The 27,502-nt window shown below is 42.5% G+C and overlaps 1 protein-coding gene across 4 annotated transcripts; it reads right to left on the bottom strand.

Moving 5' to 3' along the window:
- Positions 1–315: 315 nt before the first annotated feature.
- LOC115159632 (mediator of RNA polymerase II transcription subunit 15) lies at positions 316–27,502 on the bottom strand. Of its 4 annotated transcripts, none has more exons than XM_029709542.1 (18): positions 27,330–27,502; positions 26,252–26,339; positions 26,121–26,172; positions 25,980–26,006; positions 25,708–25,863; positions 10,448–10,770; positions 9,995–10,261; positions 9,645–9,767; positions 6,445–6,555; positions 4,717–4,841; positions 4,453–4,583; positions 2,473–2,607; positions 2,323–2,386; positions 2,172–2,238; positions 1,797–1,957; positions 1,397–1,563; positions 1,037–1,135; positions 316–787 (listed from the first exon to the last, which is right to left on the bottom strand). In XM_029709542.1, exons 1-18 carry the CDS (start codon positions 27,485–27,487, stop codon positions 651–653), a joined length of 2,391 nt encoding a protein of 796 aa, XP_029565402.1. In that variant the 5' UTR covers positions 27,488–27,502; the 3' UTR covers positions 316–650. The 4 variants fall into 4 exon arrangements, with proteins under 4 accessions (XP_029565402.1, XP_029565404.1, XP_029565403.1 ...); XM_029709544.1 differs by having other exon boundaries at positions 4,453–4,580; XM_029709543.1 differs by having other exon boundaries at positions 10,448–10,767.

Raw genomic sequence — 27,502 nt, 5'->3', positions numbered from 1 at the left:
AAGGGTGGCTACTTTGAAGAATCTCAAATATAAAATATATTTTGATTTAACACTTTTGGTTACTACATGATTCCATATGTGTTATTTCATGTCTTCACTATTATTCTACAATGTAGAAAATAGTCAAAATAAAGAAAATCCCTGGAATGAGTAGGTGTGTCAGCTTTTGACTGGTACTGTATATAAAGTTAATATTTCAATGTACATACATTTTTATTTCTCCCTAATAAACTTATTTTGGTGTGCCGTTGTTGGTAGGTTGGTCAAGTCAGTTGAATTTCATCTTATGATAAAGGATGATGGGGATGGATCTGGTTAATGAAAACAGGTGAGCAGAAAAGTATTTATTCTTGATAACAAAAAGACAAATTCCCTTACGAGTACATATACACACTTCAAAGCTTTACACAGCAAAGTGTTCAGTTATTGGTTATACATTTTCTCACCTTAGAATTCTTTACTGAACACACCCCAAAATGGACTTTCTCATAATACCATTTTGTGTTGAAGCCTCAGCAGCACACCCTAGTGGTGGTAGGGGAGAGCTGGCGTTCCAGGGTGAGGTAGCCCACCCCTTTCAGTTTGCTCAGTCTGTGATAAGTTATGTTGTCTCCAGCAGAGGTTTGATGAAGAGGTGAGGTGAGTCTTGTCTACGCTGCAGAAAGACAGGCTTGTCTGACACTCTGGGCCCAGGTATTGAGCAGTGCAGTCACAGAGTGCTTGTCTGGGAGCTGTAGGAGTTTGGAGGTCATGTTTCTGTGAACGTTCTTTAGGAAGGGGTTAGCACCTGGAGAGGAAAACAAAGTGATGCATTAATCAACTAGAAAATGCATGAAACCAGAGACTGGCTACTGACATGGCAGTATGGTTAAAAAAGTATAATTGTTAGTTTGCTAAACATTTAATTTGTTACACATTTTAAACTGTAGGTAATATTGGGCAACATTTCATTACAACCAAAGTTAAAGTAGAGTCAATTTGACTAAAACAGGCTCCATAGTTGAGTATGGGTACAGAGAGAGCCAGTGTGTCTTACCATACACTTGCCCATCGTCCGCCCACTGAGGGCTTTGGTCTGGGTAGTCTGCAGGGATGCTGAGCTGGAGAGGTGGCACACTTGGCAGGTTTTTGTCGTCTGGAAGAGAAAAGCAGAGAATAGCATCAGCCATCAATTAATTGTATCTTTGAGGGAGGATAATGTTATTTCCCCCAGCCTCTTAAAGCCCTAAACCAGGGGTCGGCAACAGGCCGTAAGGATTTTCATTTTGTAAAATCAGGAATTCAGCTAGAAATTAGTTTAATTTAGGAAATCTGTTCCCACGAATAAAAAGGGAGACGATCGTGTTTCTATGTAACTGTGGCTGGATCTAGTTGCCTACCTCTGCCCTAAACTCACCTAGTTTACAGATTAGATGCACCGTGCCGTTGTTACTGCAGAATGAGGGGTCCAGGTTGACCAGGAACTTGGCGTTGAGGCGGGCCACCTCCCCCTGCAGAATGTTGGGGATGGTCTGGCGGTCATCCTCCTCATGTTTCCTCTTCCGGGCCACGATGGTGGGGCCCCTGTGGAGTGGAGAGTGGGAGAGAATAGAGATGGGTGTCAGATGACGGCCTGATCCCACTGCTACTGTACTCTTTCACACACTTTCTAAATGCACTGTAGGAAATGAGGATGGTCTTGTATTGATGACAGAGAAGTGGACAGATCTAAAGTAGGGTCGCTCCAAGATGTCAGCCGAAAATCTGTCCACCCTGTAGGGTTTCTGGACATGAAGGAGTTGTTAGGGTAAACTCACGTGATTGGCGGCCCGTGGATGGCTGTCATGGCTGGGGCAAAGGTACGGTACAGGGAATGGTTGAAGACAGGAGAGCGGATGTTTGCCATGACGGCATCCAAGAGGGGCTGGCACAGGTACTGCTGCTTGGTGCACGGCACAGGTGGAGGGGGTGGTGTCGGCTAGAACAAGTTTAGAAAAAAGTCTTATTAATAAGCTAAATAGGGAAACATTTAGTTAAATAGTTGCCAGGGTTTTAGGTTCTTTACAACTAATGATTCACTTTCAATGGGTAACCTTTATGAACTCACAACAGAAAGACATTTTGAGAGCCAAAGAGCAATATAACAGCACAAAGATTTTCACCATGGTTGAAAAACGGGGTCTCACGCTTACCACAGCCATATCATTCTTCAGTTTCTCCAATGCTATCTCACACTTCTGTAAGGTCCTGAGAGGACACCTGCAAGTCAGGGAGAGGAGATGCGTTCTATAACCATTGTTAAGACCAACATGGATGGGCACTGACACACTTGTATTATTTTACCTTGTGCTGGGGTCAGTGAGAATGTTCAGCAGGCTCTTCATCTTACTCAGGTCTTTTTTCCTATCTGTTGGGAACACAAACTCCCTTTAGTGAGTGGGAACAGCCAAGAGTGGACATAAAAGTAAGAAAGAGCATGGCGTGAGTGTATACCTTCGTTTTTGTCTATCTTGTTGATCATCCTGCGCAGCGGCTCGATGTATTTGGAAAGCTGTTTGAGTTTCTCCATGTACTGTTGGTCCTCCAGTTGAGAGGCCCCGACTGGACTTATCACTGAACTAGGGTTCCCTACACATCACCAGACAACCACATGGGACAACAATCAGAATACTCATATACAGTTGAAGTCAGAAGTTAACATACATTTAAACTCAGTTTTTCACAATTCCTGACATTTAATCCTAGTAAAAATTCCCTGTCTTAGGTCAGTTAGGAAAACCACTTTATTTTAAGAATGTGAACTGTCAGAATAATAGTAGAGAAAATGATATTTTTTCAGCTTTTAATTCTTTCATCACATTCCCAGTGGGTCAGAAGTTTACATACACTCAATTAGTATTTGGTAGCATTGCCTTTAAATTGTTTAACTTGGGTCTAACGTTTTGGGTAGCCTTCCACAAGCTTCCCACTATAAGTTGGGTGAATTTTGGCCCATTCCTCCTGACAGAGCTGGTGTAACTGAGTCAGGTTTGTAGGCCTCCTTGCTCGCAGACACTTTTTCAGTTCTGCCCACAAATTTTCTATAGGATCGAGGTCAGGGCTTTGTGATGGCCACTCCAATACCTTGACTTTGTTGTCCTGAAGCCATTTTGCCACAACTTTGGAAGTATGCTTGGGGTCATTGTCAATTTGGAAGACCCATTTGCGACCAAGCTTTAACTTCCTGACTGATGTCTTGAGATGTTGCTTCAATATATCCACATTACATTTACATTTAAGTCATTTAGCAGACGCTCTTATCCAGAGCGACTTACAAATTTCCCTTCCTCATGATGCCATCTATTTTGTGAATTAAACCAGTCCCTCCTGCAGCAAAGCACCCCCACAACATGACGCTGCTACCCCCGTGTTTCATGATTGGGATGGTGTTCTTCGGCTTGCAAGCCTCCCGCTTTTTCCTCCAAACATAACGATGGTCATTATGGCCAAACAGTTCCATTTTTGTTTCATCAGACCAGAGGACATTTCTCCAAAAAGTACAATCTTTGTCCCCATGTGCAGTTGCAAACCGTAGTCTGACTTTTTTATGGCGGTTTTGGAGCAGTGGCTTCTTCCTTTCTGAGCGGCCTTTCAGCATCTTCACAAGGTCCTTTGCTGTTGTTCTAGGATTGATTTGCACTTTTCACACCAAAGTACGTTAATCTCTAGGAGACAGAATGCTTCTCCTTACTGAGCGGTATGACGGCTGCGTGGTCCCATGGTGTTTATACTTGCGTACTATTGTTCGTACAGATGAACGTTTGGAAATTGCTCCCAAGGATTAACCAGGTCTACCAATTTTTTTGATTTTCCCATGATGTCAAGCAAAGAGGCACTGAGTTTGAAGGTAGGCCTTGAAATACATCCACAGGTACATCTCCAATTGACTCAAATTATGTCAATTAGCCTATCAGAAGCTTCTAAAGCCATGACATAATTTTTTGGAATATTCCAAGCTGTTTAAAGGCACAGTCAACTTAGTGTATGTAAACTTCTGACCCACTGGAATTGTGATAGAGTGAAATATAAGTGAAATAATCTGTCTGTAAACAATTGTTGGAAAAATTACTTGTCATGCACAAAGTAAATGTCCTAACCGACTTGCCAAAACTATAGTTTGTTAACAAGAAATTTGTGGAGTGGTTGAAAAACGAGTTTTCATGACTCCAACATAAGTGTATGTAAACTTCTGACTTCAACTGTACATTCAATTTGTGTATAAAATATACAGGGGCACTGAGAATGGGCTTGATTGGGCTTCCAATATTTGGCAGAACAGGCAAATGGGAAACTAAAGAAGCTCCATACAAATCAACATTCTACATAAAGACAATTAAGAATGTCAACTTTAGTAAGGAAAACAATCATAGGTGAGGTATGAGGCTTAGGGGCTTAGAACCGCACCTCTGCTCCAATGAGGAGTTAGGACATTACCTGGAGTGTTGAGAGGTCCTGGGGAGGGGACACCATAGTTCTGCGGGGTGCGTGCGGTGGCTGGGCTATGTGAGGGCTGGGGGGACGGGCTAGGCTGGAAGCCCCCCGGCGACGGTGTGGGACCAGAACTGCTGTGAAGAAACACAATACAGGGTCACAGTTGGCACCAGAGAATGTCATTCCATTTCAAGACTACACCTGAAATAAAACTTTCAAATTCCATATTCTAGTCAATTGGAAAGTGAGCATGCAAACTTTGCTCACCTGACTGAGTTTGGCTGGGAGGATGGGGGCTGTGGCGATGGCTGTGGCTGGGGAGGGGGGGGCATGGACTGGGGTGTCTGCACCTGTACCGGCGAGGGCGATGACATCATCTGGTGCTGCTGCACCTTTGGAGGAGGTGAAAAGAAAAGGGAGCTCACATTAGAGGAACCCAAGTAACTGTTCAGCTGGTTGGAAGCTGCATCACATTACCATCCAACCTTAATAGCAGGGGGAAAAACCTGCTTCAAGCCATTACGCCGATCAGGGCTTGAGTGCCTACTGATGAAGATAGGAAGAAAATATAATTGAGTGTCTTGTTGGTACTTACCAAACACAACAATGAATACTGGCCAGATGCCCTGATACTTAGCAAAATAATACACTACATTTCCAACAAAATCTAGAGCTGAGCGATATGGACAAAAATCCATAATGCGATAAATTGACCAGTGTTTTGCGAAATATGATAAATCATTACTAAATTATTATTTTGTGGGGAGGTGCTAGAGTTGGGCGATATGTACAAAAAGTCATTGTGATAAATGTAACTATTTTGCTGGATAATAAATACAACTATAAAAAAAAGATGGACAACTACTTTACATTAGCGGCAGGGCTCTAGACCAATTTCTTCTAGTACCCAGTAAGACAACAGACGGTAGCTTACGATTAAAAAAGTAAGCTATTTCATCTAACATATCCAGGGAATACATGATTGTTATTTGGATGTGCAACCTGTCAAAATAGGATCCAGCCTAGGATTAGCCTATCAGATTTAATTTTGCCTCTGTGCACATCGGACTACACGCTAAATATGATATTGTTGCTATATAGATTCATTAATTAGCCTACATGGCTATCAGTAAATGTAGGCTAATGTCCTACAAAAACTTTCCAGCGCTAGGCCTAGGCTACTTGATGTAGGCCTATTCACTGCAAATGGCGCGTTCCACTCTTTGGGCGCATCGAAACCATATTGGCCTACAGCCTACTCCGGTTATAAAGTGGTGCCATGACCTCAATATTAAGAGGTGAGAAATAAATTATATACTCACAGAAAGCTGTGACACTCCTCTCTGGAACTGGAACAGTAGTTGCTTTAAAAACTGTATTTTTCCCACAATTGCATTTTGAGAAATGGTCATATACTTATGCTTCTCAGAGTGCATCTCCCCCTCCTCCGTGTCACAGTGGGGAGAGGGAGTGGCTCGCTCACACAGCAGCAACAGCAAAACAGGGACAGGCAGATACTTTCATAGCAGATAATGCATAGGCTATTACTGTGGGGAAAAAATAGTTTCAGAACAATCTACAGCAACGTTGTGTAGCAAAACCACAAAAAATTACAGACGTACGCAAAATGCTTCGGTAAGAGGAAGGCAATGTCTGTGTCGTTAATTTTGGGTTTATTGTCCCAGCTCTAAGGCCTACCCTTCATGGATTATAATTCGGAACCTGCTTGTAGAAGGTACAACTCTCTTTTCATGAATCAACTACATACTGAGCATGAGAACAGACATTCACTATCAGATCTAATTCCACTGGTCTGTGTAAGGAGCAGGAGTGGTGGTTTGGGTAGAGTTGGGAGATTAGAGGGGTAAGAGGGGGGTAGGGGTAAGAGTTGGCATAAGGAAGCACACCAGAGGGACATGGTTTTAGGAGAGGTGGTGGTCATCATAGAGGTCAGGGTCAGAGTACTGCCTGGTCACTCTACCCTGGCGTAAATACCTGTGGTAACTGCTGTCCTCCCACGGCAGCAGAGTTTGGAGGTATGACGGGGTTCGAGGCAGCGCGGGGCAACCGGGGCGGAATTTGCATCCCAAGGCGGGGCATCATCATCTTGGAGGAGGACAGAGGGGACAACAGACATGTCACAAGCAAAACAAGAAATGCAGTGCATCAGCGGAAATGAGGCGCATGCATGCACAACAACACATTTGCACACGCATATGCAAGCCAGCTCCCAGGAACAACTCTTATGAGGTACACAAGAACAAACATATGCACGCACACTCATTGACACACATCACACAGTAACAGTTAGTCATATCTTTAACCCTGGTGTGAGACACACAGCCTGGCAGTGTTACCATGACAACAGTGATGAGGCCTGCCGCAGCCAGTGGGAACATGCTCCCTCTTTATTCACAAGGCCAAACTATGCAGTGTGTATGACAATTATTTAAATGGATAGGGAAGCACAGAAGGTAAACATCTGTCAAATGACTACAAATAACAGATCATCATTTTTGGTAATCTAGTATATCTAGCTTTAAGTATTTTAAATGGCCGCCAATGGTGAAACCTCATTGTTCCCCCCAGTAAGAGGCTTGACAGTGATTTCCCAACCGTGTCTATTGGTCAATTGGATGAGATGGTGGGGGTCCTTCAATAATTGATGATGCCATGTCTTTGCATCTAAGTAGCACTAGTAGATGTAGCAGCTGAGTTAAAGGATATATTTGGTTTGCAGGACAGAGTAGGCATGCAGTTACAGCATTCATTGCACAAACAGCACACATGCATGAAGGGGGACCAAGACATTCTAAAGTAGGTCTGAGGTATAATAAAGAGACATCCTCTGGGAGAGAAACTTTAATTTCTCTCAGCAGCCCACCAGTGGGTTTCATTCTGAGAAATCTTCAATAGGGAGGAGAATTAGCATTGGGGTGAAGAGGTCTCCATTAATTCTAGTTTGGTAGAGAAAAAAGGGATGGGGAAGTGTCTTGTGGAAATGAATCCTAGCTCTATCACTCTTTTGCCGGGAAGCGATAAGATGAGTACCAAGCCAATCAGGGAATTCTCAAAAAGCACCATACAGTGCCTTCAGAAAGTATTCATGCCCCTTATTCAACATTTTGTTGCATTACAGCCTGAATTCTAAATGGATTAAATATATTTCTCAACCATCTACACACAATAATGACAAAGTGAAAACATGTTTAGACATTTTAGCAAATGTATTGAACATTTTACACAGCCATATCTAATTAACATAAATAAGTATTCACACCCGAGTCAATACTTTGTATAAGCAGCTTTGGCAGAGATTACAGCTGGGAGTGAAAAATGTAACTCGGACACTCAGGAACATTGATCCACCATCTAAAGTGTAATGAATAAATTCACCATGCTCAAAGGATATTCAATGTATTTTATATTTTTACCCAATTACCAATAGGTGCCCTTCTTTGTGAGGCATTGGAAAACCTCACTGGCCTTTGTGGTTGAATCTGTGTTTGAAATTCACTGCTTGACTACCCCACACATACAGATAATTGTATGTGTGGGGTAGAGATGAGGTACCGTAAATTCCGGACTATAAGCCGCAACTTTTTTCCCACGCTTTGAACTTCGCGGTTTAAACAATGACACGGCTAATATATGGATTTTTCCCGCTTTCAAATTTGTGGGTCCTGACAGCGTGGAGCATTTTCAAAAAACCCACTATCATCAACGGGTTTCGAAAGGCTGGACTGCTGCGTGTTGAAGAGGGCTCAGCGGGGGATTTGCCTCCGGATGAAAGTGACGAGAGCGACAATGAAAACGATCCAATATCGGATGAAGCAATTCTGAGGCTATTCAACTCCGACACCGAAGGAGATGACTTCAGTGGTTTCAGTGCACAGGAGGAGGAAGATAGTGACCAATGACTTTCTTGATAGGCTACTGTTTACTGCAAATTTTTTATTTTTTGTTACAAGCTGTGTTTCGTTAAAGCCTATTTATTTTTGTTACAAGCCACGTTTCGTTAAAGCCTATTTATTTTTGTTACAAGCCGTGCTTCGTTAAAGCCTATTTATTTTTGTTACAAGCCGTGTTTCGTTAAAGCCTGTGTAAAGTTAATTTGTTTCAATGTACCGGTAGGCACCTGCGGCTTATAGACATGTGCGGCTTATTTATGTTCAAAATAATATATATTTTTTTTAATTCAGTGGGTGCGGCTTATATTCAGGTGCGCTTAATAGTCCGGAAATTACGGTAGTCATTCAAAAATCATGTTAAAGAATATTATTGCACACAGAGTGAGTCCATGCAACTTATTAGATGACTTGTTAAGCAAATTATTACTCTTGAATGTATTTAGGCTTGCCATAACAAAAGGGTTGTATACTTATTGACTCAAGACATTACAGCGTTTCATTTTTTATTAATTCATAAAAATTTAAATAAACATAATTCCAGTTTGACATTATGGGGTATTGCGTGTAGGCCAGTGATAAAAATATAAATTTATTCAATTTTAAATTCAAGCCGTTCCAAAATAAAATGTGGAAAAAGACAAGGGGTGTGAATCCTTTGAAGGCACTGTACATGCAAATGACAACCAACTAAATTGATTCCCTGGGTTACGTAGGAGATTCATCAATCTGTTCAAACCAAAGAACCCCTAAGTTGCCATTATATGAATTGATGCAAACTTAAGTCTCTCTAGCTAATGCTATGTGATATAACAACCACTACTACCTTCTGGCTATGGCAGCAGCTTAAGTATGGCAACAGGCAAAGAAAGCTAAATATGGTCAAAACAGTACTGCCATAACCAAGCAAAAAGGCAGTAACTGCTCATTTAGTGAAAAATGTGTTAATGTAATTTTTGCTACATTAAATGCTTAATCATGTGGACAAGTATCCTGCCTCTATTGTATTGTGTTTTGGAGAAAAAAATGGGGGTCATGTTAGCAGTAACTGCATAAAGTTACTGTGAAACCAAGGTAAATAAAATCAATTTTTTTCTCAGTTCCACACTATGTGCAGTTACTGCCTTTTTGCTTGGTAGGGCAGCGTAGAGCTTGCGGCCCAAAATTCTATCAACCCTGTCGTCATTCCAAAACGGGAAAATCTGAAAGCATGCACTCGCTCCAGGCCAGGCTCAGTGACCAGTGGCGGTCAATCAGTCCCACCACACCAGCTTGCAGTGCTCTTACCTGGCCAGGTACAGCTGCCGCTAGCTGGGCCTGAGCCGCCGCCTGTTGGGCTTGCTGTGCTGCCTGCTGGGCCTGCTGGACTTGCTGCTGCTGCTGCTGTTGCTGCTGCTGCAATGCTCTAGCCTGGCCACACACAAAGCACACACACATACAAAGAACACACGGCACATACACACACATAGGGAAGCAAGCAAGCAGAGGGGTGTGTAAACAAGTTACTGGAATAGGTGTGTTATCCCAGATACTATAGATTATGAATTTAGAGTGGACAACAAAAGGTCACCACTATTCTACAGAGATTGAACTAAACTTTAAGTTAATCTTTTTCAATAACACCACCTCTGCTTTACCTGCAAGGCTTGGATCTTGAGCTGCTGCTGTTGCTGCTGCTGCTGACTGAGCGAGCTGATGGGCACATGCTGTGTGGGGGCCATCTGCCCAGCCAGAGACTGGGGCACCATGCCCTGCTGCTGGGAGTGGGGGGGCAGCTGGGTCGGCTGGGGCTGAGACTGAACCTGTTGCTGCTGTTGTTGCTGGACCATGTGCTGGATGGACTGTGCATGCTGCTGTTGGAGTTGTAACTGAATCTGCTGTTGCTGGTGCCTTGATGGGTGCATCTGAAGACAGGTGGGGAGGGTGTGTGTAAATACTTAAGATGCAGATTATTTGAAACCAAAAAAATATTTTATTCTCATGTCATATTACCAAAAGATAAACCAATTCAACTGCCTTATTACATGTCTCTGTTTGCTTTTAATTGTACATCTAGGCAGGCTATCATGGCAGGGCTTTTACGCTTATACCTGGTTCTGTTGTTGCTGGTTTTGGGCCTGCTGCTGCTGCTGGTTTTGGTGCTGCTGTTGGAGCTGTTGGTTCTGATGGTGTTGCTGCTGTAATTGTTGCAGCTTCATCTGCTGCTGGACCTGAAACTGCTGCTGCTGTATGGCTGTCTGTTGTTGCATTGCTGTCTGCTGCTGCTGCTGCATGGCCGTCTGTTGCTGTTGTTGCATGGCTGTCTGTTGCTGCTGTGCCTGGAACTGCTGGAACTGGATGGACTGCTGCTGGGCCTGCTGCTGGGCCTGCTGCTGGGCAATCTGCTGCATCTGCATCTGCCCCGGACCTCCTACTACAGGGAGGATGTGGACAAAACAGACATCCTCCAGCTGAAAACTTAGGGAAAGCGCTGGAGGAAAAGCCCTACACCTGAGAACACAGAAATAAGAGTCTGGAGCAGTGCATGTAAGCCGAGTTTGGCAGTTGGACACCCTGCTCATTTCACAGAGCGCTCCACGGCTTTTCCCGCGCTCCAGTCAAACTGTGCCCGCTCAGCTCCCACTCATCTCCGCTCACATGCTCTGAGCCTCACGGAGGACACAGAAATATGAGTTTGGAGGTCCCTGATACAAAATCAAAATGTCATGACTGGTAAGCTACTGATCCAATTGTTTCTGTGGGCTAACAGACAGAATTCAAATAAGTAAGGGATAATCAATGAGGCGCTATGCGTTCTATGGAAAATATTGAATGATGTGGAAGGTGTGTTCCTCATTTAAAAGTTGCATCATACTGCAGCACCGATTGCAGTGCATGACGTCATAGTATTTTACTGTCAGCCATTGTTGCCGTTAATGCCCTTAATGCTTGTTGAAGCCACCAGAGGGCATCTTTGAGGGTGTCTTCACGAAGCTTGTTGGCGCTTGCTTACTTTCCTAAATAATCTTACATAGGTCCATGCAGGCCAGACGTTTTGATTGCTATTCCCTATCTGAAAGAGCATAACAAGTTAATGAATTTTGTTGACATGAAGCAACCATAGCCTCAGCTACTATAGCACAGAGAAATACATGCTATTCTGTTCTTTTGAAATAAATTGTCTTAGTATTGTTTTTTTTTTAATTACCTTAAACAAAATATTAATGGATTTCTTTGTGGTTGTGTAAATTAAATGTATTTATAGACTGGCAGCTATTGGTAGGCTACTTGTTGAGTCCTGGCTATTCTACTGTTAATATGCATAGCGCACAGCAGACCTTCATGGAGCTTTGATGAAATGCTCAGTAAGTTGTCTTTTATGATATTTATCTTAATGTAGTGCTTGAGTGTAAATGCTTGAGTGTAAAATACACATATTTCAGTAAATTCAGGGACAGGTGGGTTTAAGGTTTTTAATGAAATGAAGTTATTGAAATGACATGGAGCTGTAAGCCTAAGAGTCCTGTTTACTGTAGCTGTTTTAGCGTAACTTACTTATTGGCATAATGGCCTACTTCAATATGCAGTATATCAATCAATCATTCCTGCATGTCATCACACAGCATACCAGTCAACCATGTATTTAAATAACTAAGGGACCCTTGAATATTTAAACAATGAATAAACCGCAACATGTGGCTAAAGCGATTTAATTCACGATTGCATTTGACTGTTTTTAATATTGGCTATACTACAGACTTTAAAACATTTTTAACTATATGGGATTGATTATAATTTGGTTGTAAAGTATTATTGTATTTGTTGTGCTGTTTATACTGTTAGAAATGTAGCTTAATTAAATTGATTAATATTATGGTGTTTCTATTCTAAGAAAAACGAAAATGCATTTTACATTAGCCTATGTAGGCCTCAGGGTTTCTGTTAGGAAAATATGGCGCTGTACAACGTGACCGGTCGAGAGTAGGTCTAGGCTACTAAGTGACTGCAAGAGAAGAGCAAAATAATCCTAACATTTCCACAGCCTAATTGTAGGCTAACTAATATTCAAACGAAGATATGATTGATTTATAAAGACCAGTCCCCATGCATGTCTAAAAGCAGCGCGAAACGGTGCAGAAATAGTTGACCACACGTGGGTAGGCTATTGCTTCAAATCCTATTATAACAGTTGCATGACTTTCAGTATGCAACAATTTGTTGCCTTCAATTGCATTAGCCTACTTTATTCCACTATTTCTGTCATTCAGTGATTTATTCCCATAGTAATTCGTTATGGATCCATCCAGATGTGGTTAGAAAACAGTGCATGTGGTGGGCTATGCAAAGAGATGGGTGAAGTGACATGCCTCGCAAACATCCATTAATACATTTAAAGTCCCTAAACTCAGCAAGAGTATTGTCCTGCTGATAGCCCATCAAGGGTGGATGCCTTCTTATGTATTCCAATTTATTGGAAAGGCTGCTAAACCATTTACACCTGGCCCACAGTGTTATTGCGTACTTACAGTACAGTGCACTTTCACGCCATTCTCCACCTGACTCTACCAATGCCACCAGAATATTCTTTCAATTGTTGTTATCTATTCAGTAACATTCCACAAGTAAATGTAATAAATATAACACCTACATTAAATAGCTCTGGTTTTCGCCATCAACTTGTTAATTTAGCAGACATCACATGCGTATATTCAGCAAACACATATTTTAAGAATATAAGACCATTTTCATTTCTCTTAGAATAAAAACCATACAGTGTAACAACAGTTTTAGTAAGTAATAAGCTACGGTCAAGTAACAGCTTTTTCTGACAAAGTAGAAACAAAAAAAACTTTTTTGTGTGTGTGCGTGTGGGACAGAAGAGCAATTCTTACAGTATTGTTCTGAATTCAAACACTTCATCATCCTCATCAATCAGCTCATTAAAATTCAATTGTAATACATTTTGTCACTCCCGTTCAACAACTCCAAATTGCTTTTGCATGTGCTCCAAAGGGATAACTTGAAATAACATGATATAGGTTCATTAAATAATCCAAAGGAAAAATGTGATAATGTATTAGCCTAGTGGCTATACAGTACACCTACTCATTCAAGTTGTATTTTTATTTTTTACTATTTTCTACATTGTAGAATAATAGTGAATGCATCAAAACTATGAAATAACACATATGTATTCATTTAGTAACCAAAAAAAGTGTTAAATCAAAATAGATTCTTCAAAGTAGCCACCCTTTACCCTGATGACAGCTTTGCACACTCTTGGCATTCTCTCAACCAGCCATCCCCTCCGAAGCCATTCTTCTGGGATATAAGGGTGCAGTGAGATACCCTATGGGTTGGACGATACTTTTCTCGTCAATCATCTTGAAAAAAATGTATACTTACAAACTGAAAATCAACCAAAGTCAGCCTTTAAATGCTTTATCTAAATGTTGAAAGTGCGTGGGCAACGGAGAGAAACAAAATAGTGCAGTTTGAGGCCATGTGGCGGAGAGTGATACAGGCGCTGGAGATGGGGGTGTGAGCAGGTGGGTCTGGGCAAATGTGATGTAGTTGTCGTTTGTATGTGCCGAGGCTATATGACTGCACCATCAACTTATTTAGCAGACATCACTTGCTGCTTATATTCAGTCAACAGATATTTTAAGAATATAATGGAATATAACTGAACATCTGTGTTTCACTTAGAATAAAAACCTTAGTTTAACCTCACTAGGGTAAGGGGCACTATTTTCACCTCCGGATGAAAAGCGTGCCCAAAGTAAACTGCCTGGTACTCAGGCCCAGAAGCTAGGATATGCATATAATTAGTAGATTTGGATAGAAAACACTCCAAAGTTTCTAAAACTGTGAGTATAACAGAATTGAAATGGCAGGCGAAAACCTGAGGAAAAGCCATCCAGGAAGTGCCAGTGTTTTGTAATGGCTGTTTTTCCAATGAAAGCCTATCCACCATTTAAAGGGATAGGACCCAGATTGGGTTCCCTATGGCTTCCACTAGTTGTGAACAGTCTTTAGACATTGTTTCAGGCTTTTATTCTGAAAAATTAGGGAGAATGACCAGTTTCAATGAGTGGATAGTGTGATGTCCCCAGAGCTCTTTGCTCCGCGCGACCGAGAGCGCGCCTTTCTTGTTTTTCTTTTATATTGACGACGCTATTGTCCTGTTGAAATATTATCGATTATTTAGGCTAAAAACAACCTGAGGATTGATTATAAACATCGTTTGACATGTTTCTATGAACTTTACGGATACTATTTGGGATTTGTGTCTGCCTCTTGTGACTGCATTTGAGCCATTGGATTACTGAACAAAACGCGCCAACAAAATTGAGATTTTTGGATATAAAGAGGGACTTTATCGAACAAAATGAACATTTATTGTGTAACATGGAGTCTTGTGAGTGCAACCATACGAAGATCAAAGGTAAGCAATTTTTTTTTTAAAGCCTTTTTGAAATCTGACACGGCGGCTGGATTAACAACAAGTTAAGCTTTATTTTGATGTATTACACTTGTGATTTCATGAAAGTTCAATAGTTATAGTAATTAGTAGTAACAATTATCAGTTTCTATTTGGTTTATATCGACAAATCATTGACAGCATTCATTCAGGTAGACACCCATTAACGCCTTGGGACCAAAAAGCATAATCAGCGCTCTATCTCCCCCTTGCGGTGGTCTGGAGCAATGAAGCAGTGGCGCAGGGTAACGTACTAAACCACAAATTACCTTTAAGTCCTGCGGCATAATCTCGAAAGTTTTAATTGAGGAACCACTGTAAACTTCCACGGGGTTTAATTATTTTCCAGAGAACGCAGAGCCTCGAGTTGATTATCCCTTTTATACCATGGCTATAATTTAAAGTGGAACTCGCAGCATTTTAGCAACATGAAATCTTGTTCAAATCTGTTCATATACACCCCCGGGAAGAATATGACATTTTAAGACAAGCGAGAATTTAGATATATTCATTTTCATAAATCCATAGAATGTTTGGGAACAAAGTATAGCATTTGTGAAAATTATATAGCAATATAGAGTGGTAAAGCGGTCGTGCGTTTGGGCAATTAATAGACACTGCAGTAAATAAAACCTAAAAAACATCTGTCTTGTCCAAGACCGGAGTCTAAGCAAACTGGTGCGCTATAGCCAATCAGAGCTACAGTGGGCCTATATGCAAATAACCCATTTGCCATACGGGCCCAATATCTTTCACTTTGAAATGGACTGTGTTTACAGGCAGTAGCAACAGCTACACAACATACACCTGAATAGATTTCACAGTCCTATTGATCAAACCACCATGAAAAGTTAGGCTCTCTCCCTCAGTTGCCTATGCACATCAACAAGATCAACAACTAACGCTAGCCAGAGCAAGACTAGCTAAAATCTAGAGGGAACAACAGATAAACCCTCTCAAACATTTTCAGCTAGTTGGCCGTCAAAATTTCACAGATAAACGATGGGGAATAGTGGCGTGGAATAATTGACTACTCGTCCTTCTGCAGCTTGACTGCCAATGCATGTTTGTCCCAACCCACATTTTGACGACTGAATGGGAACTTGCCAGCCCACCCATTTGATCGATGCCAAATACATTTGATTGACAATTAAGAGATATGCCTACTGTTGTGACGACCCTCCCACTCTGTCTGCCGAATTCTCTCTTTGCTTGTGTTTTCCTTAATAGGATGTCGGTGGGCGGAGCCGGGAGGGTCGTCAGCGAAATGGGACACACCTGGGCTCATTGGTCCGAGGAGGTGAGTACAATTGGCTGTGTAACTCAGTGGGAGATTAGGGTAGGGTCGTGACAGTAGCTACCTGGAGCTATAGTAATTTTTTTTTTTGCTCTGTTAGGCTTAGCGACATATTTCACTTTGGAATACGTTGGGCATGGTTATTTTGTTTGTTATTTTTGTGTGGTGTCTGTGGACTGAGCAGTTGTCTCAGGGGCACATCTGTGGCTTGGGGGAATCTGCCAGTGTGCTGGGTGGTTTATTTCCTTGCCAGCGGGCTACGGTGCGTAATTACCCACTGCAAATCTGCACGAAGACTAGGGTTGAGTTACTGTAGGTTTTGGGGAAGCTCCATATATATCTCCTCTCTCTTCTGTGGTGCCCAGTGTGATTGTAATTTCTCTGGTTGTGGTCTGGTGTGCTCAGCAGAGGGGAAGAGTGAGATATTTGATTTTTTTTCTATTTTCTTGTGACTATGGCGTACTACGTAGACGAGTTCATTCGCTTTCCATCAGAGGAACTGTAAGAATGATGTACTAAAGAACAGCTGTTGAAGGTTGCTGAACACTACAAGGTTGAAATTAGTGATAAATGTCAAATTCTATTAGGTTAATATTGAAGGCCAATCTGATGGAGTGGTATTCTTGAAGTTCCCACTGGGGCAGCCTCTGAGGACTCGCTGTCTCCCCGTATTGTTAAAATGACCGCTCCATCGGTTAGTCCTAGTAGTCTTTTTGAACAGCAGAAAGAACTGCTTCTGTTACAGTTAGAGCATGATCGTGAAAAGTATGAAAAGGAATTGGTGTTTAAACCGGATTTGGAGTGTGCTCAAATATAGCTGCAACAAGAGCGGTTAGAGTTGGTTAGGGAAGGAAAGCTCTCAGGGGAGTTTGCTCTGGGAAGGTGACCCAGATGTACCTAGGGGTCGTTCCTCTTTTGGTCGTGCCCCGGACACATTTGATATTGTTGAGAACTTACGGTTGTTGCCTCAATTTAATGAAAAGGACCCTGAGACATTATTTCCGTTGTTTGAGCGTGTTGCTGACGCTAGGAGTTGGCCTGATTCTGACCGCACTTTAATGTTGCAGTGTGTGCTGACTGGTAAAGCGCAGGATGCGTATTCAGCTCTTAGTGTTGCTGACAGTGTCAGTTATAAGGTTAAAACGGCTGTGTTACAGATTTACGAATTGGTTCCTGAGGCTTACCGCCAACGATTTAGAACTTTAAAAAGGGATGATAAACAGACTCGTGTTGAGTTTACATGAGAATATCTTCACTGTTTAATCGCTGGTGTTGCGCCTCTGCAGTTATGACTTTCCAAGGGCTGTGTGATCTGATTATGTTAACGCAATTAAAGGACACTATCCCTGATCATATAGCCATGTACATTAACGAACGAAAAGTTAAGACTGTCGCTGAAGCTGCGGTTTTGGCGGACGAGTATGTTTTGACTCACAAGTGTCTTTGCAGAGCCACGCATTCGGAGTGAGTGGGAACGTTCGGAGCGATTTGGGCCTCGCTCACCGAGATACTTTGGTTCACGGGCAGAGTTACATTCAACTAGGGTTGAGCCTGACTCCTTTGGTCAAGAGTGTCACTACTGTCAAGGTTCAGGTCATTGGAAAAACGAATGTCCGGTTCTCAGGGCTAGGGGTAAATTCAGTACATGTGCTTACGTTAAATCTAAGCCTACGGCGTTAGCTGCGCCTGTTCCACATCAGTTCACTCCTGACACATTGTCTCATGCCCAGGGGCATGTGAAAGTCCATATTGACCCAGACTATTTACCTTTCATTACGGAGGGGTTTGTGTCTGTTAGGAAGTAAGAACCTAGTGCCAGTGAAGATCCTGAGACACAGGTGCCTCTGAATTGTTTGTTGGAATCTGTGTTACCCTTCTCTGCTGAGACTGATTCAGGGAGTAGTGTTCTAATTAGGGGAATAGGTTTGAACACTGTTAGTTCCATTGCATTAAAAACTAGAGGTCGACCGATTAATCGGAATGGCCGATTAATTAGGGCCGATTCAAGTTTTCATAACAATCGGTATTTTTGGACACCGATTTGCTTTTTTTTTAAAAAACCTTTATTTAACTAGGCAAGTCAGTAAACACATTCTTATTTTCAATGATGGGCCTAGGAACGGTGGGTTAACTGCCTTGTTCAGGGGCAGAACGACAGATTTTTACCTTGTCAGCTCGGGGATTCAATCTTGCAACCTTACGGTTAACTAGTCCAACGCTCTAACCACCTGCTTTACATTGCACTCCACGAGGAGCCTGCCTGTTACGTGAATGCAGTAAGAAGCCAAGGTAAGTTGCTAGCTAGCATTAAACTTATCTTATAAAAAACAATCATAATCACTAGTTAACTACACATGGTTGACATTACTAGTTTATCTAGCCTGTCCTGCGTTGCATATAATCGATGCGGTGCGCATTCGCGAAAAACGACTGTCGTTGCTCCAACGTGTACCTAAACATCAATGTCTTAAAATCAATACACAAGTATATATTTTTAAACCTGCAAATTTAGTTAATATTGCCTGCTAACATTAATTTATTTTAACTAGGGAAAATGTGTCACCTCTTGCAACAGTCAAGGTATATGCAGCAGTTTGGGCCACCTGGCTTGTTGCGAACTGTGTGAAGACTTTCTTCCTAACAAAGACAGCCAACTTCACCAAATGGGGGATGATTTTACAAAAGCGCATTTGTGAAAAAAGCACAATCGTTGCACGACTGTACCTAACCATAAACATCAATGCCTTTCTTAAAATCAATACACAGACGTATATATTTTTAAACCTGCATATTTAGCTAAAGGAAATCCAGGATAGCAGGCAATATTAACCAGGTGAAATTGTGTCACTTCTCTTGCGTTCATTGCACGCAGAGTCATGGTATATGCAACAGTTTAGGCCGCCTGGCTCGTTGAGAACTAATTTGCCAGAATTTTACGTAATTATGACATAACATTGAAGGTTGTGCAATGTAACAGGAATATTTAGACTTAGGGATGCCACCCGTTAGATAAAATACGGAACGGTTCCGTATTTCACTGAAAGAATAAACGTTTTGTTTTCGAGATGAGTTTCCGGATTCGACCATATTAATGACCTAAGGCTCGTATTTGTGTGTTTATTATATTATAATTAAGTCTATGATTTGATATTTGATAGAGCAGTCTGACTGAGCGGTGGTAGGCACCAGCAGGCTCGTAAGCATTCATTCAAACAGCACTTTCGTGCGTTTTGCCAGCAGCTCTTCGCAATGCTTCAAGCATTGCGCTGTTAATGACTTCAAGCCTATCAACTCCCGAGATTAGGCTGGCGTAACCAATGTGAAATGGCTAGCTAGTTAGCAGGGTGCCCGCTAATAGCGTTTCAAATGTCACTCACTCTGAGACTTGGAGTAGTTGTTCCCCTTCCTCGGCATGGGTAACGCTGCTTCGAGGGTGGCTGTTGTCGATGTGTTCCTGGTTCGAGCCCAGGTAGGAGCGAGGTGAGGGACGGAAGCTATACTGTTACACTGGCAATACTAAAGTGCCTATAAGAACATCCAATAGTCAAAGGTATATGAAATGCAAATCGTATAGAGAAATAGTCCTATAATAACAACTACAACCTAAAACTTCTTACCTGGGAATATTGAAGACTCCTTAAAAGGAACCACCAGCTTTCAGATGTTCTGAGCAAGGCACTTAAACATTAGCTTTCTTACATGGCACATATTGCACTTTTACTTATCCAACATTTTGTTTTTGCATTATTTAAACCAAATTGAACATGTTTCATTATTTGAGGCTAAATTGATTTTATTGATGTATTATTAAGTTAAAATAAGTGTTCATTCAGTATTGTTGTAATTGTCATTATTACGAATAAATAAATCGGCTGATTAATCGGTATCGCCTTTTTTTTGGTCCTCCAATAATCAGTATTGGCGTTGAAAAATCATAATTGGTTGACCTCTAATAAAAACTGATGTTGGATTGTGGACTGGTGATGTTGTTGTGGGGGTGTGTCCTTCGTTGCCTATTGAGGGTACCGACGTTATCCTTGGGAATAACTTGGCTGGTGAACATGTATGGCCTGTCATGTTTCCATCTCTAGTGGTTTCCACTAAGCCGTCATTTGTAGGGATTCCTGATGAGTGCGCAGAGTTTCCCAGAGGTGTTCTCTGCGTGTGCAGTGACGCGTTCTATGAGCCGTGGCAACCTGGTCACTGCGCCGGCTAACGAGAATACCACAAAGAAGTCTGTCACTGCTTTCCCTGTTATCCCGTTATCTGTATCCCGCTCCGATCTAATCAATGTGCAACGGATTGACCCCACATTAGAAGGGTTGCGTGTGGAACAGTTGGGAGATGTCGCCCATGGCTATTCTCCAAGAGGACGTTCTGATGAGAAAGTGGGTGTCTCATGGTAGTTGTTTTCTGGGGGAGGCGATTACCAGTTGTTGTACCAGTTAAGCTTCGTGAGTTGGTGTTGACTTCCCACAACGACGTTGCTGGACATATGGGTGTGAGGAAAACCTACAATCACACATTAAGACATTTCTTTGGCCTAGGTTAGAGGGATGTTTCTGAGTTCATCAACTTGTCACACCTGTCAATTAACTGGTAAACCTAATCAAGCTAAGCCGGTACCACTGTTTCCTATTCCTGTACTCAGCCAACCTTTTTGAGTATCTGACTGTGTTGGTCCTCTGCCTCGTTCTAAAAAGGGTAGTAGTTACCTGTTCACTAATGTCAGACCACTAGGTTTCCTGCTGCCTATCCTCTCTGGTCTATCACAACTAAGTCTGTGTTAAAAGCCTTGACTCAGTTTCTCAGTTTGGAATCCCTAAGGTCATTCAGAGTGATCAAGGATCTAATTTCACCTCCAATCTGTTTGGTCAGGTTCTCCAACAGCTCCATATTAAACACAATTTGTCTAGCGCCTATCACGTGCAAAGTCAAGGAGCACTGGAACGTTTCCATCAAACATTTAAGTCTTTGTTGAGAGCTTATTGTACTGAGATGGCTTGGGAGAAGGGGTTGCCTTGGTTACTGTTAGCCGCTAGGGAGGTTTCACAGGAGAGTACGGGTTTCAGTCCAAATGACCTTGTTTGGACATAAGGTGCGTGGACTTCTATCAGTTCTCCAGGATGATTGGAAGTCCCCTCAGTCCCTGTTATCGTATGTGTGTGATTTCCGACAACTGTACGCCGCTGGTGAAATGGCTAAAGAGAAGCTATCATCTTCATAGGAGAGGATGAAGGGCATATTTGATCGGCGAACTGAGCCTCGTCACTTTAGTCCAGGTTCTTGCTCTGCTGCCAATCGTTGGTTCTCCTTTTCAAGCCAAGTTCCATGGTCCATATACGGTGGTGCGCCAGTACACTGAGCAAAACTATTTAGTTGCCACACCAACTGTGCTATGTAAATTTTTAAACCCTATTATGCACGTTCCTCTGAGACTGAAGTAGGAGTCTACAGAGGACGGTAAACCTGTTCTTTTGGCCGATACCGTTATTGCCCTGGGTTCTTGTCATGCTAGGTTGATGGGCGGAAAGAGATGGTTGGTCTGATTCAGAGATTTCCAGGTTTGTTCTGATACACCTACCCATACAAACTTAATAGAACATGATATTGACATTGGAGATGCTGACCCCATTCGTCAGCGGTTCTATAGAGTTTCTTCAGAGAAACTGCGTTGTCTGGATGCTGAGGTCAGGTACATGCTGGAAAGTAAGATGTCAGAGCCTAATTTCCCCAGTTGGGCTTCTCCCTGTATCTTGGTCAGTAAACCGAATGGGACAAACAGATTTTGTACGGCCTACCGGAAGGTAAACCGTGTCACTAAACCAGATTCATTTCCTCTTCCTCGGATGGAGGACTGTGTTGATCAAGTCGTCGCAGCTAAGTTTGAGCAAATTTGACCTGTTAAAGGGCTATTGGCAGGTGCCACTGATGAGTAGGGCATGTGAAATCTCTGCCTTGATTACACCCTCTGGTCTGTACTCGTATTCAATTATGCGTTTCGGCCTGCGTAATGCACCTGCCACTTTTCAGCGACTTATGAACAGGGTTGTCTCCGGTCTGGCCGGGTGCGCTGTTTATCTGGACGATGTAGTGATATATGCAGATACTTGGGAGGAGCATCTGTCCCGTATTCAAGCCTTGTTCGACCGCCTAGCTGTGGGTTGCTTCACAATCTGGCTAAATGTGAGTTCTCAGGCGACCGTTACATACCTTGGAAAGGTGGTTGGGCAGGGTGAAGTGAGTCCTGTTCGGGCTAAAGTGGTAGCTATTGATGCTTTTCCACCAACTACTAAAAAGGAACTGATGCGTTTCTTGGGAATGAATGGTTATTACCGTAGTTTTTAAAGGAACTTCTCTACTGTGGTTGCTCCCTTAAATGTTATTTTGTGTCTGGTATTGTCCTGTTATGTCGCTCCTGTCTGTTCCCTTCTGGTCTCGTTTTCTTTCCTCTTAAAGGTTGCTTCCTGTCCAAAGGTTGCTGAGGTCTGGGGAGGATGAGGTTGGCTGGGGCAAAGGGACGCAAAGGCTGGATTAATTTGTTGTGTGACTGGTATGGTGTTCCGGGGTCTTTGTTGACCCTCCCACTCTGTCTGCCGAATTCTCTTTGCTTGTGTTTTCCTTAATGGGATGTCGGTGGGTGGAGCTGGGAGGGTTGTCAGCGAAATGGGACTCACCTGTGTCCCAGGATAAATGCACCTCTTCCCCATTCATTGAGGAGACTCTCTCCATGCAGACACAGATTTTGGTTGTGGCATTTTTGTGGCTGTTTTTGGTTGTTTGCGTTGGCACCTTTCAACACCCCTCATTATCACATTAATGCACGCAACCACTCACTTACACTACTGACTACACACACACCATTGTTAATTATATGTGGTTTACTTTAGGCAATAACAAATTTATGTATTTAACTATCTCCACGTTGTCTCCTTGTTTGTTACGTGCTTTGAGCCGGTTCGTGACACTGTGGTTAAGTCGTTCTAAGTTCAGCTTAACTAGATAGCTAGCAAAGCGATTCACATTTCTTGCTAGCTAACCAAATGCCACCTGCATCTCTAGCTGTAGCTACCCAAAAACAGAGAGAAGTCACTCACCCACTCCTCCAATGACATGACATCCTCCAAGCAACTAGCTAATGTTACACTTTGTGATTTTTTTTAGCTAGCTACATAAATATATATTTTATTTCACCTTTATTTAACCAGGAAGGCTAGTTAATAACAAGTTCTCATTTACAACTGCGACCTGGCCAAGACAAAGCATAGCAATTCGACACATACAACACAGATACACATGGAATAAACAAAAGTCAATTATACAGTAGAAAAGTCTATATACAGTGAGCGCAAATGAGGTAAGATAAGGCAATAAAAAGGCCATGGTGGTGAAGTAATTACAATATAGCAATTATACACGAATGGTAGATGTGCAGAAGATGAACATGCAAGTAGAGATACTGGGGTGCAAAGGAGCAAGATAAATAAATACAGTATGAGGTAGGTAGATGGGCTGTTTACAGATGGGCTATGTGCAGTGATCTGTGAGCTGCTCTGACAGCTGGTGCTTAAAGCTAGTGAGGGTGATATGTCTCCAGCTTCAGTGATTTTTGCAGTTCGTTCCAGTCATTGGCAGCAGAGAACTGGAAGGAAAGGCGACCAAAGGAGGAATTTGCTTTGGGGGTGACCAGTGAGGTATACCTGCTGGAGCATGTGCTACGAGTGGGTGCTGCTATGGTGACCAGTGAGTTGAGATAAGGTGGGGCTTTACCTAGCAGAGACCTGTAGATAACCTGTAGCCAGTGGGTTTGGCGACGAGTATGACGTGAAGGCCAACCAACGAGTGAACAGGTCGCAGTGGTGGGTAGCGTATGGGGCTTTGGTGACAAAACGGATGGCACTGTAAATAGACTGCATCCTATTTGTTGAGTACAGTGTTGGAGGCTATTTTATAGATGACATCGCCGAAGTCGAGGATCGGTAGGATGGTCAGTTTTACGAGGGTATGTTTGGCAGCATGAGTGAAGGATGCTTTGAGGCGATATAGGAATTCTAGATTAAATTTTGATTGGAGATGCTTAATTTGAGTCTGGAAGGAGAGTTTAGTCTAACCAGACACCTAGGTATTTGTAGTTGACCCGCTATTTTAAGTCAGAGCCGTCCAGAGTAGTGATGCTGGGCGAGAGGGCGCGGGCAGTGATCGATTGAATAGCATGCATTTAGTTTTACTTGCATTTAAGAGCAGTTGGAGGCTACGGAAGGAGAGTTGTATGGCATTGAAGCTCATCTGGAGGTTAGTTAAGTGTCCAAAGAGGGGCGAGAATTATAAAGAATGGTGTCGTCTGCGTAGAGGTGGATCAGAGAATCACCAGCAGCAAGAGCGACATCATTGATGTATACAGAGAAGAGAGTCTGCCCGAGAATTGAACCCTGTGGCACCCTCATAGAGACTGCCAGAGGTCCGGACAACAGGCCCTCCGATTTGACACACTGAACTCAATCAGTGTGTCAAATCGGAGGGCCTGTTGTCTGGACCTCTGGCAGTCTCTATGAGGGTGCCACAGGGTTCAATTCTCGGGCAGACTCTCTTCTCTGTATACATCAATGATGTCGAAACCAGACTGCAACATTTCAGCAGCCTGGATAGGACTGTCTGTCTGTCTACAGTTTCCCTGCGCTGTAAGCTCTAAATGGGACTCACGAACGCAGCGCAGTTGACGTTGAATTCAACGATGCAAGCGCATCAGCCTGTAGTTTCATAAAGTAGATGACTCAACTGTTGCCTCCTTTATCCTCGCTTGTGTGCCGTAGTCGGCCCACAGGCTTTGTGTTTGTTACACATGTGCGCTAAGCTATTATCCACGTTATGACTGACTTTTGATTGTAGTTACATTCGTCTGTTTTTGTTCAAAATATTGAGTCATTGAAACAAACGATGCGCCCCGATTGGGTGGAGGAAGCAAACAATGTACCAGGCCATCTGATTTACAACCTGATAGCAATATTTTTTGAACTACCAAGTATTGGTGAATCATATTGAACTGCATCCATCTATTCTGCCAACAATGCCTTACTGTATGTCATGGAATTTATGTCAAATGTAACCTATTTTTAAAACCTCACAAACTGGGAATTTTATTTTTGACTGGTATGATTGTTTCATATCTGCAAAGTATATAGTTAAAATGCTGTCAGTTCCACTTTAACACATTTGCTGAAAGAAATGTGTTCATTTGCAGGTAGAAATGTGTTCAACATCCACTGAAGTAGCTAGCAAGTTTACTAGATAGCTATAGTAGTTGCCTTGCCAACCAAACATACTTGCTAGTTTAGCAAACCAAACCATCAGTCATAGCCTGCTATTATAAAAATCTAATAATACCAATGTTTTAAATTCAACTTTTGCTTTCAAAAGCAGCCCAAACAGAACATGTGAGAATGAGCTATAGCCATTGAATTCTACCGTGCGTTAGTGAAATAATGCAGGCTCTAGAATGCCCTTCAAGCCAAGCAAAAACGAGTATTCAACAACGCCATGGTATAAACATGAAATAATGTGAGAAAATGAAATAGCTTCAGAGTTACACTCACTCGATTGAGGATTTCCAGCCACTCCTGCCATGGCATGCTGACCCATTTGCATCTGCCCCATGCCACCCATGGGCGCACCAGGTGGCCGAGGCCCCATACCGATGCCCCCTGGAACCCCTGGAACACCTGGGAGATTTGTCAGGGCATTCATGGGATCTGGAAGAGGGGAGGCAATGTGTACATTTACACATGTGCAATGGCATGTGTAGCTATGTAGATATTCTTCTGAATGTATTTTAGTAACGGAGAACATGTTTTGCAAAATAACACACCAGGACCACCTCCTTGCGCCTTTTTATCTGCAAAACAAAACAAAGTCCATTACGTAACTCGACTTGATAGAATAGCTGTCTCGAGAAATATGAATGAGCTAGACATACATAGTAGATAGAAAAAGTATGTGGGGTACGTACGAATGTCTCTGAAATGAATGATCAACCTTGCTACCAGGGACAAGTATTCTTCCTGTTCAGAGGTAGACAATAACACACTTAGATGAGAGATGGCCATTATTTAACAAATGTAAATTAAACCGTTCACTCACTCTAGATTTGGCTTTGACATAGACATGGTTCTCCATATCATTGCTGGACTTCGTGTGGGCAGTCCCAGCCTTTCTCATCGCCTCTTCACTGAAAAAGAAGAAGCGATTCAGAGAGTTTGCCTGCTGTATTTTGCTAGCACACATGCCAATGATATTAGTTACATTCCTGGCAGATAAAGTGCATTTTATTCCAAGTGAGGCCAAGCAGGAATGTCACTGGGGTCTGTTGTAGCTAGCATCCTGCTAACTAACGTTAGCTGGCTACATAGCAGGGGCGGATCCAGGAGCATGGATTTTGTGGGGACAGTAGAGTGGAAAATGGCTAGAGACAAGTGGGAACAGGGATAGGTCAATGAGTGACATGCTTCAGTAAGCTTGGATTTTTAGCGTTTGTAGCTATGGTTACCAACTGTACAGCAGAGAAGTATGTGTGAATACGAGATATGACTTCAGGAGAGTTACAAGGTGTGTTGATGTCCTGTCCTCGCAGGCCATTGTCCTGGGGTAAGGCGAGATAGGGTTAAATCGGGTAGTGGGTTTTAATGAGTAGGTTTATCCCCCCCCCCCCCCCCATTTTGTGTATCAAATTATAATGGCTTTATATCCCAATCTAGTTGGTGGCAGTAATGCAACATAAATTGGATGCCAACCGCCGTTAAACCTCTCCGAAGAAGTTACATAGTAAGCAAAGCCAGCGAAGGCTATAGAAACTAGCTAGTTTAACTAACCATTAGCTGAAAGCCCAAATAGCTAAACGTCTCAACTTCTCAGGAAAAAAAACTCTAACTAGCTAGGCATTTATGGCAAATACGGACACATGTAGCTAACTACATCAACCCCGATTAAGCTAGGTTAACGGCCTCATAACAAGCATGTTTCATAGCTAGCTGGCTAGTAACCAGAGCAGCCGCTAATGGGCTGATCCATAAAGCCAACTAGCGACTGCCCCGGCTAGCTGCTAACTCGTTAGCGCTGACTGAAGTTGTGGTGAGTTAGCTAGCCACTGTAGTGATAATAGCGGAGTAACTAAAATATCACAACGTTTACAAACAGTATTAATAAAACATAATTGTCTCACATTTGTGCAACAACTTTCTGTCGGAATGCAGGGCTTCTCCAGTCGCTATCTGGTCCTGGGACCTCCATTGCACACTTCTTCTTCGTGTAAATTTCCGGCAGACTAGACGCTGTGTTGCGTATTGCTGCCTTTCGGCGGTCGGAGTGCGGATTGCACATTTTGGTCACGGGAAT

Source organism: Salmo trutta, chromosome 23, assembly GCF_901001165.1.
Source record: "Salmo trutta chromosome 23, fSalTru1.1, whole genome shotgun sequence".
NCBI classification, from domain to species: Eukaryota; Metazoa; Chordata; class Actinopteri; order Salmoniformes; family Salmonidae; genus Salmo; species Salmo trutta.
Note: the sequence above shows the minus strand (reverse complement) of the source record. Positions and strands in the feature narration are given on the sequence as shown.

Excerpts from the sequence above, each read along its gene's own strand:
- LOC115159632 (XM_029709542.1), bottom strand. The coding sequence starts at position 27,487 with ATGTGCAATCCGCACTCCGACCGCCGAAAGGCAGCAATACGCAACACA. Across the intron at positions 26,173-26,251 it reads ATGTCAAAGCCAAATCTAGA|GAAGAATACTTGTCCCTGGT; the intron begins GTGAGTGAACGG and ends ACCTCTGAACAG. Across the intron at positions 26,007-26,120 it reads CATTCATTTCAGAGACATTC|ATAAAAAGGCGCAAGGAGGT; the intron begins GTACGTACCCCA and ends TTTGTTTTGCAG.